The 11,159-nt window shown below is 42.4% G+C and overlaps 1 protein-coding gene across 2 annotated transcripts in view; it reads left to right on the forward strand.

The window, feature by feature from the left end:
* LOC117329900 (copper-transporting ATPase 1-like) overlaps window positions 1–6,470 on the forward strand; it is a 52,610-nt gene extending 46,140 nt beyond the window's left edge. For both annotated transcript variants that reach the window (XM_033888119.1, XM_033888120.1), the window contains 5 exons: window positions 1,057–1,199; window positions 1,469–1,672; window positions 2,345–2,462; window positions 2,699–2,801; window positions 5,627–6,470. In XM_033888119.1, the coding sequence (XP_033744010.1) occupies window positions 1,057–1,199; window positions 1,469–1,672; window positions 2,345–2,462; window positions 2,699–2,801; window positions 5,627–5,879 (821 nt within the window). In that variant the 3' untranslated portion in view covers window positions 5,880–6,470. The remainder of the gene's footprint in view (window positions 1–1,056; window positions 1,200–1,468; window positions 1,673–2,344; window positions 2,463–2,698; window positions 2,802–5,626) is intronic.
* Window positions 6,471–11,159: the final 4,689 nt, after the last annotated feature.

Consider the following 11,159-nt stretch of genomic DNA (forward strand, 5'->3'; position numbering starts at 1 on the left):
CCGTGGGTCGGAGGGACGAGGTATACATCGTATAGACGTTGGATCTCACTCCCCGTGGGTCGGGGGGACGAGGTATACATCGTATAGACGTTGGATCTCACTCCCCGTGGGTCGGAGAGACGAGGTATACATCGTATAGACGTTGGATCTCACTCCCCGCGGGTCGGAGGGACGAGGTATACATCGTATAGACGATGGATCTCACTCCCCGAGGGTCGGAGGGACGAGGTATACATCGTGGTCGGAGGGATGAGGTATACATCGTATAGACATTGGATCTCACTCCCCGTGGGTCGGGGGGACGAGGTATACATCGTATAGACGTTGGATCTCACTCCCCGTGGGTCGGAGAGACGAGGTATACATCGTATAGACGATCAATCTCACTCCCCTTGGGTCGGAGGGACGAGGTATACATCGTATAGACATTGGATCTCACTCTCCGTGGGTCGGGGGGACGAGGTATACATCGTATAGACGATGGATCTCACTCCCCGTGGGTCAGGGGGACGAGGTATACATCGTATAGACGTTGGATCTCACTCCCCGTGGGTATGGGGGGACGAGGTATACATCGTATAGACGATGGATCTCGCTCCCCGTGGGTCAGGGGGACGAGGTATACATCGTATAGACGATGGATCTCACTCCCCGTGGGTCAGGGGGACGAGGTATACATCGTATAGACGTTGGATCTCACTCCCCGTGGGTCGGGGGGACGAGGTATACATCGTGGTCGGAGGGATAAGGTATACATCGTATAGACGTTGGATCTCACTCCCCGTGGGTCGGAGGGACGAGGTATACATCGTATAGACGTTGGATCTCACTCCCCGAGGGTTGAAGGGCGAGAGTCGGAAAGATATACTTTAGGTCAACTGAATTGACTTTGAATTTTAAAGGAATGTGTTGACTGCAGAGCTTGTAACTGAGAAAAGTTTTTGTAACTTGTAGTGTTATAATACACATCCTGTATGTCAATATTGAAATGAAAAAAAAAAAAAAAATAGAAAAAAATGTTTGCTGTGATTGTTGACCTTCTGACCTTCCATTCAGGTATTGTGGTTGCTATGGTAGCTGTTGCCGATACAGTAAAATCTGAGGCGCACCTCGCAGTCAACACTCTGAAACAGATGGGACTACAGGTATTCCTACTGACCGGTGACAACCAGAAAACAGCGAAAGCCATTGCGAAACAGGTAAATATAAGTGTGCAGTTGCTTACCACATGTTGATATTAAGTGATTCATGAATTTTGTAACATTTCAAAATTGATCAAGTGAGGATGAGTTGAACAGAAAAATTGCAAAATAAGTACAATCTATTTTCTATTGATAAATTTTTTGATATTTAAAACAAACATTTGTAGAGAAAGCGGTAGTTGATGTCCTCAGTGTTACCAGGGTATTACTTACGTCAAATAAATATTGTTTTCTTTTTAAAAAAAATGATGCCTAATCTTTAACAGGTTGGAATACATAAGGTGTTCGCCGAGGTTCTGCCGTCTCACAAGGTGAAGAAGATCAAACAGCTACAGAGTCAGGGTTATAAGGTGGCCATGGTTGGTGACGGGGTCAATGACTCACCCGCCCTGGCTCAGGCAGATGTTGGCATCGCGATAGGTACAGGCACGGATGTGGCAGTGGAGGCCGCCGACATCGTTCTTATTCAGGTACGCGCAAATGTTCATGTAAGACAAGTCGTGGCTGATACGTTTCTCACAAAGGAATAATCTGTCTCAGTCTAAACTTCAGTGTCAGTGTTGATGGCTTCCTTGTTGTTTCTCCATTCAAACATCTGCCTGGCTGTCGTTTCCAGACAATTTATAGAATATTTTATTGTTCTTTTGACATGGTGTGACTTTCCAGGTTTCCAGGTTTTCCTTCACATGACTCGTTAATACTTTGTAGTAATGTATTATGTTGTAGAAGTTGGTAACTGATAAATGATTTTCCCTTACATGACCCGTAAAGACCTTGTAGTATGGATTATGTTGTAGAAGTTGGTAACTGATAAATGATTTTCCCTTACACGACCCGTAAAGACCTTGTAGTATGGATTATGTTGTAGAAGTTGGTAACTGATAAATGATTTTCCCTTACACGACCCGTAAAGACCTTGTAGCATGTATTATGTGGTAGAAGTCAGTCTGATATATGATTTCCCCTCACACGACGCGTTAGACCTTGTTGTATTTATCGTGTGGTAGTCACACGACCCGTTAAGTCAGACCTTGTAGTATGTATTATGTGGTAGAAGTCTGTCTGATATATGATTTCCCCTCACATGACGCGTTAGACCTTGTTTTAAGTATTGTGTGATGTAAATATTTTCTCTACTACAGAATGACCTAATGGACGTGACTGCTGCCATTAAACTGTCCAAGATGACAGTGCGTAGAATTCGAATCAACTTTGTGGCGGCCTCCATCTACAACCTCATAGGAATCCCTATTGCTGCAGGTAGGCTTTTAAATACCCTGGTAGGAATGTGGGAGTTTGAAAGGCCATTGGGAAACATACTGACTGTCTAGATAGGCGAAACATTTTGGAACCGGTGTATAAATACATTTCTGGGTTGTAAGATAATACTGTGGTTATTGATTATTTGAGTGGATTTGTACATGCAGTCTTAATGATTTATATTATACAGGTATCTTAATTAGATTTGTCCATATTTAATGATTTGTATTATACAGGTATCTTCATGCCAGTGGGCGTGTCCCTGAAGCCATGGATGGCGTCGGCAGCTATGGCCATGTCCTCCGTCTCTGTCGTGATGTCATCGCTCTTCATCAAAACGTTAGTATTCTCCAAGTCTCAGTTTTTACTGTATACCTGGTAATTTTTCGCCCCAGGTTATTTTCGCCCTTGAGCAACACAAAACACATTCGCCCCATTTTAAATTCGCCCTAAATGATTTTCAAGACACATTCTTTTCCTCGTTTGTAAAATCGAAAAATACCGTTCGGTATTCTCAATACAGTTGCACTCGGGACTTTTCGAGTTCCCCAATTGTCTTGCAAGCATGAGATGTGAAATGTAATCAGGTGTGAAATACCTGTGCTCAGATTTGCTTTTAGTCCCTACTGATTAAAGTAGTATTGGGTATGTATGGGTGATTTTAAGCAAACATGATCAATTGTAAGTTCGCCGCACCTTGACTAATGACTGACCAGTATTTTCTCTGGTTCACATGTACATACATGTACATGAATGGAAGCCACAAGCGACGGTGAAGTCATGAAATTAGTCTTTTCTGTGGCAGGAATTCTATGCCGCTCTGTATTTCCTTTTTATCATGACCAGACTACATAATTTAAAAAAAAAATACTGAATTTTTAGGTCATCAGACCCAAAGGGTCAGGATGACCTATAGTCATCATGCTTCGTCCGTCGTTGTGCGCCGTCCGCCGTGCGCCGTGCGTAAACTTTTCACATTTCAATCTTCTTCTTAAGTTCCACCAGTGAGATTAAGCTGAAACTTGCCTGAAATGATCCTGAGATGATCCCAACCAAGTGTTGTTATTTTTCGGGTCAGTCCGAAATCCAAGATGGCCGCCATAGCCGCCATTTTGAAAACACATTTTAAACTTCTTCTCAAGTTCCACCAGAGCTGTTGGGCTGAAACTTGCCAGAAATGATCCTGAGATGATCCCGACCAAGTGTTGTTATTTTTCGGGTCGGTCCGAAATCCAAGATGGCCGCCATAGCCGCCATCTTGAAAAACACATTTTAAACTTCTTCTCAAGTTCCACTAGTGTTATTGAGCTGAAACTTGCCTGAAATGATCCTGAGATGATCCCGACCAAGTGTTGTTATTTTTCGGGTCAGTCCGAAATCCAAGATGGCCGCCATAGCCGCCATTTTGAAAACACATTTTAAACTTCTTCTCAAGTTCCACCAGAGCTGTTGGGCTGAAACTTGCCAGAAATGATCCTGAGATGATCCCGACCAAGTGTTGTTATTTTTCGGGTCGGTCCGAAATCCAAGATGGCCGCCATAGCCGCCATCTTGAAAAACACATTTTAAACTTCTTCTCAAGTTCCACTAGTGCTATTGAGCTGAAACTTGCCTGAAATGATCCTGAGATGATCCCGACCAAGTGTTGTTATTTTTCGGGTCGGTCCGAAATCCAAGATGGCCGCCATAGCCGCCATCTTGATAAACATATTTTAAACTTCTTAAGTTCCGCCAGTGCTATTGAGCTGAAACTTGCCTGAAATGATCCTGATATGATCCCGACCAAGTGTTGTTATTTTTCGTGTCGGTCTGAAATCCAAGATGGCCGCCATAGCCGCCATCTTAAAAAACACATTTTAAACTTCTTCTCCAGTTCCACTGGTGCCATTGAGCTGGAAATTGGTGAGGATGTTAAGGAAGGAGGGCCAACAAAGTGTTGTTAATTTTTTCGGCCTCGTAAAAACTTTGACATGGCAGCAATGGCGGCCATTTTGTAACGTGATTGTGCAATCATGGTTTTCCTGAACAACACCTATTTCAAACTTCTCAAATTCCACCGGTGGGATTCAGCTCTAACTTACCAGAAATTATCCTTAGATGGTCCAGACCAAGTGTTATTATTTATTGGGTCGGTCAGAAATCCAAGATGGCCGCCATGGCCAACAGTGCCACTATATACTTGCTACAGAGAATGCATACTACAATAATATAAGGGTTTTAATTTAGAGTCAGATGACCGTTAAGGCCCCTGGGCCTCTTGTTGAAATAACAGTTGAAAAGTAAGAGGGTATGTTTGTGATCCGACTACACTTGGCTTATGTACTATGGTTTATAAATCCTTCAATTCAGCTTGAAATTTTCGCCTTCATCTTAAATTTTCATCTTCAAATGGCGAAAATGACGAAAGTTAACGGGGGCGAAAATTACCAGGTATACAGTATTTATGTGTGAGTAATATTTTCTCAGTCATCCCCTGTACAGAGGAAAATAGACCAGCTTTGTCAGACTGCTGCCAGCAATGAAACAGTTTCAGTAAGATGTCTATATAAACTGGACTTTGATTGACTCTATCAGCTGTGTATAAGGCATTCTGGAAACAAATTAGTGGGACATATTAATGTGATGTTGTTCGGATAGTACACTGTGTAATGAGGTATGCTTAGTAGTCCCCTACTGGTGAAACCGGGGGGACTATAGGTTTCCTCCCTGTCCGTCTGTCCGTCCATCCGCCTGTCTGTCTCTGTCCGTCCGTCCGTCCATCCGCCTGTCTGTCTCTGTCCGTCTGTCAGTCCTTCCACTAAGTTTTCCATAGTTTTCTCCACCATGCTTCAAGGTATGTTGGTGAAAGTTGGTGTGTAACTTAAATATGAGAAGCTATAAGTTTCAGGTTGTTAAGGTCAAGGTTACTGTTCCTATTTTTAGCGGAGGCCAGTAGGGGACATGTACTCTCAGAATACTCGTTAATCTTTAATGAGATTTAACAGTTTAACAGCTTGTGCAAAGACTTGTCAACCCAAAGAAAGAAATTTCTATAAACCTTAAAGCTTATTTTCCTGTTTGCTTCTCTCCCTCCCTCCCCAAATTACAGTTTATTTTGTATATTCACAGTAGACAGATGCTTCTCTCTCTCTCCCCAAATTACAGTTTATTTTGTTTATTCACAGATTCAAAAAAACCAGTCGACAGAAGTACTTGACATCCAACTACATGAAGCAGTTTGAGAATGACCAGGAATTGGACAATATTTCCATCCATCGAGGGATCGAGGAGGAGCGCTACAGTCGAGAGGGTAGTAAACAGGGCAGCATTCTGTCACGACTCAGCGGAAAGAAAAAGCCGGTCACCACTGACCACCTAAGTCTCCTGGACACCGCATCACTGTCGGATTCTGACGGAGAAGTGGAATTCATCTCCTAGATTGAGACTCTGGGGGTGAAAAATGTGATATTGAGACTGTGGGCTGGGGAATATGGTGTTGAGACTGGAGGTTGAGGATGCAGTATTGTGTTAATCTAGAAAGATACATCGATTATGATCTACACGTTTATGTAATTAATGTAATCAGACTCACATCATCCTGTCATGTGACCATCACCTTCATCATATGACGTCACATGTCTCACATTTAGCACAGATTGTAAGTTACTATAGCTAGTATCACCCATGTCATAAGTAACAATATGTTACAAATCTCTGGTAAAAGTATTCGGTGGTATTTTAGTTGTATCTATATTTATACTCCAGTCTATTACTAACTAATGTCACTCAGACAACGACCAATTATAAATCCTCTCTGATGTTGACCATCATTGTTTGTTTTATAGAAATAAGATATTAAAGAGGATTTCTAATCGAGATTAGGGACCAACTGTGTCATACAGAATGTGTCTAATTAGTTCAGGTAAGTAATTACCTGTGTAATTAGTTCAGGTAAGTTACCTGTGTAATTAGTTCGGGTTAGTTACCTGTGTAATTAGTTCGGGTTAGTTACCTGTGTAATTAGTTCGGTAGTTACCTGTGTAATTAGTTCGGGTTAGTTACCTGTGTAATTAGTTCGGGTTAGTTACCTGTGTAATTAGTTCAGGTAAGTTACCTGTGTAATTAGTTCGGGTTAGTTACCTGTGTAATTAGTTCGGGTTAGTTACCTGTGTAATTAGTTCGGGTTAGTTACCTGTGTAATTAGTTCGGGTTAGTTACCTGTGTAATTAGTTCAGGTAAGTTACCTGTGTAATTAGTTCGGGTTAGTTACCTGTATAATTAGTTCAGGTTAGTTACCTGTGTAATTAGTTCGGGTTAGTTACCTGTGTAATTAGTTCAGGTAAGTTACCTGTGTAATTAGTTCGGGTTAGTTACCTGTGCCATGCTAATCATTGCTTCGTTAGAAATGGCATTTTTATCACTTGGTCACACATTATTGTTTTAGTTATATATTAAGCTAAAAGAAATTAGCCAGAAAGATAAAACATTACAAGTACTGAGTGTCCCAGTTTACCAGTACTGAGTGTCCAAGTGTCCCAGTACTGAGTGAACCAGTGTCCCGGTACTGAGTGTACCAGTGTCCAGTACTGAGTGTACCAGTGTCCCACTACTGGGTGTACCAGTGTCCAGTACTGAGTGTCCCACTACTGGGTGTACCTGTGTCCCACTACTGAGTGTACCAGTGTCCGGTACTGAGTGTACCAGTGTCCCAGTACTGAGTGTACCAGTGTCCCGGTGCTGAGTGTACCAGTGTCCCACTACTGGGTGTACCAGTGTCCGGTACTGAGTGTACCAGTGTCCCACTACTGGGTGTACCAGTGTCCCACTACTGGGTGTACCAGTGTCCCGGTACTGAGTGTACCAGTGTCCCAGTACTGAGTGTCCCTGTGTCCGGTACTGAGTGTACCAGTGTCCCAGTACTGAGTGTCCCAGTACTGTGTACCAGTGTCCCAGTACTGTGTCCCAGTGTCCGGTACTGTGTCCCACTACTGGGTGTATCAGTGTCCGGTACTGTGTCCCACTACTGGGTGTATCAGTGTCCGGTACTGAGTGTACCAGTGTCCCACTACTGGGTGTACCAGTGTCCGGTACTGAGTGTACCAGTGTCCCACTACTGGGTGTACCAGTGTCCAGTACTGAGTGTACCAGTGTCCCACTACTGGGTGTACCAGTGTCCCAGTACTGAGTGTACCTGTGTCCCACTACTGGGTGTACCAGTGTCCGGTACTGAGTGTACCAGTGTCCCACTACTGGGTGTACCAGTGTCCAGTACTGAGTGTACCAGTGTCCCACTACTGGGTGTACCAGTGTCCGGTACTGAGTGTACCAGTGTCCCACTACTGGGTGTACCAGTGTCCAGTACTGAGTGTACCAGTGTCCCACTACTGGGTGTACCAGTGTCCAGTACTGAGTGTACCAGTGTCCCACTACTGGGTGTACCAGTGTCCCAGTACTGAGTGTACCAGTGTCCCACTACTGGGTGTACCAGTGTCCGGTACTGAGTGTACCAGTGTCCGGTACTGAGTGTACCAGTGTCCCACTACTGGGTGTACTAGTGTCCAGTACTGAGTGTACCAGTGTCCCACTACTGGGTGTACCAGTGTCCGGTACTGAGTGTACCAGTGTCCCACTACTGGGTGTACCAGTGTCCCACTACTGGGTGTACCAGTGTCCAGTACTGAGTGTACCAGTGTCCCACTACTGGGTGTACCAGTGTCCAGTACTGAGTGTCCCACTACTGGGTGTACCAGTGTCCCACTACTGGGTGTACCAGTGTCCCACTACTGGGTGTACCAGTGTCCAGTACTGAGTGTACCAGTGTCCAGTACTGAGTGTACCAGTGTCCGGTAATGAGTGTACCAGTGTCCCAGTACTGGGTGTACCAGTGTCCAGTACTGAGTGTACCAGTGTCCCACTACTGGGTGTACCAGTGTCCAGTACTGAGTGTACCAGTGTCCCACTACTGGGTGTACCAGTGTCCGGTACTGAGTGTACCAGTGTCCCACTACTGGGTGTACCAGTGTCCAGTACTGAGTGTACCAGTGTCCCACTACTGGGTGTACCAGTGTCCAGTACTGAGTGTACCAGTGTCCCACTACTGGGTGTACCAGTGTCCCAGTACTGAGTGTACCAGTGTCCCACTACTGGGTGTACCAGTGTCCAGTACTGAGTGTACCTGTGTCCCACTACTGGGTGTACCAGTGTCCAGTACTGAGTGTCCCACTACTGGGTGTACCAGTGTCCAGTACTGAGTGTACCAGTGTCCCACTACTGGGTGTACCAGTGTCCAGTACTGAGTGTACCAGTGTCCCACTACTGGGTGTACCAGTGTCCCAGTACTGAGTGTACCCCTGTATTTGAGGACTAAGGGCTGTACTCATTGTGAGATATTAATAGCTTCATTTGTATAGATTTGTAAGTAATGGTTTGATGTCAAGGTTTGGTTTATAAACTTTAAATGATATATTTCATGTATGAACATTTTATTTCCAAATCATTTTTTTTTATATAATATACATGTTATCTACATAACTTACCCTTTAAAACTTTGAAATATGAATTTTTGAGAAATTGTTTTCATCCCGATATTATTTTATTGGATATTTAACCTGGATTTCATTTTGTCAAATTGAATGTATTTTGTACCTTAAACTTGCTTGTAATGACTGCACGTGCTTAAATTGATATTCAGAATATGGTTGTGGTAATGTGTATATTTTTGAGCTGGGTTTTATGATGTTATGGTTTTAAACATGAATCATTGAAGTTTGTAAGATTCTAAAACAGAACTTAATAATAATAGATGGTTAATTTTTTATTGGATTGCTGTAGATTTTCTTGAAATAATGGACCCTAACGTACATATATAGGTCACAGGCATATAATGAGTCTTCCTCATCTTATGTTAGAAAGGTCAACATAAGTTTTTTTGGGGTAAAAACCTGGTATATCAGGCTTTAGGTTCTAGATGACCTTTGGGCAGGGCTGGTAGCTTCCTTTGATGGAGCCAAACCAAGTTTGCAAGGTCACATGGGCCAAATTTGTAAAAACATTCAAACAACTTCTCACAAAACAAAAGGCCTAAAATCATGATATTTGGCTGTTAGGTTCCTTAGAAAGAGTCCACAAAGTTTAGGGGGGGGGGGGGGGGGAAACAAAAAAGGACATTGACCCATATTCAAGGTCACAGCTGGGGCCAATTCAAGGGACTAGTTTAATTAAGTGAAAAGGTCTAGAATCATCAAAGTTAATACCAGGTGAGCGTTGCAGGCCCGTTGGGCCTCTTGTTTTACAATGGATTATTTAATTGTCCCTTGCCTCATTGTTCATGTATTACAGGTATTTTGTTGGTAATTTAGGGGTAAGTTGTATTGATTTGTATGTTGAACCTGTTGATATACACCATACTACCCGTCATAGCCTTCAGAATTTTAGTCTATACACCTAACATACCCATCATAGCCTTCAGAATTTTAGTCTATACACCTAACATACCCATCATAGCCTTCAGGATTTTAGTATATACACCTAACATACCCATCATAGCCTTCAGGATTTTAGTATATACACCTAACATATATACCCATCATAGCCTTCAGGATTTTAGTATATACACCTAACATATATACCCATCATAGCCTTCAGGATTTTCATAGTTAAATGAATTGAATTCTACTTAACATTATGATATATATTTTTTGTGGTCTTAATTTTCTCACTGTATGATTTAAGTAAGAAACTGTTTATGTCAAAACTTGATTGTTGTGTTATTCTACAAAGCTGACACACCGAGGGGATCTGTTGGTCGTAGCTGGTACTGACGGTCGAGGTTTATTGTTATTTGTTGGAGAAAGAAGCAGATATATATATATTTTACTGGAATGAGAATTAACGAGTGTGATCTGATTGTATAGAGGGGAGAGTTGGTTTTGCCAGTGTGATCTGATTGTATAGAGGGGAGAGTTGGTTTTGCCTTCACAAATATTCGTTGTATGTTTCTGGTAAATACTAGAGAAACATCCCCGAGGAATCGGAAGAAAAGTTGTGATAAGTTTGTACATACGAGTTGATGATGTAATATTATTTATCCTGTCACCAGTTATCTGGCCTTGCCGACAGTGTTTGGGGGACACAGGGATTCGTGTCTGTGACTCAGTCCTGCTGGAAATTAAGGGTACAATAATGGGTTAACGATGTCCATGTGTGTTGATGTGTGTCACAAAAACTACAACACAAACTACTATAACAATACATTGTATTCAGAATTGATAAAAATCATGATCTAATTATTTTTGACTTGTGCTACTTAAGAAACCATGTAAGACGCAATAAAAGACTTGTAACTGATATCTCAGAGTTTATTTTTATTATTTGTTTGTTAGCGGTCCAAATCGTCCTCCGTCTGTCTGTTAACATTATTATTATTGGTTTGTTAGCGGTCCAAATCGTCCTCCGTCTGTCTGTTAACATTATTATTATTGGTTTGTTAGCGGTCCAAATCGTCCTCCGTCTGTCTGTTAACATTATTATTATTGGTTTGTTAGCGGTCCAAATCGTCCTCCGTCTGTCTGTTAACATTATTATTATTTGTTTGTTAGCGGTCCAAATCGTCCTCCGTCTGTCTGTTAACATTATTATTATTTGTTTGTTAGCGGTCCAAATCGTCCTCCGTCTGTCTGTTAACATTTTTATTATTTGTTTGTTAGCGGTCCAAATCGT

Source organism: Pecten maximus, chromosome 6 (genome assembly GCF_902652985.1).
Source record: "Pecten maximus chromosome 6, xPecMax1.1, whole genome shotgun sequence".
NCBI classification, from domain to species: domain Eukaryota; kingdom Metazoa; phylum Mollusca; class Bivalvia; order Pectinida; family Pectinidae; genus Pecten; species Pecten maximus.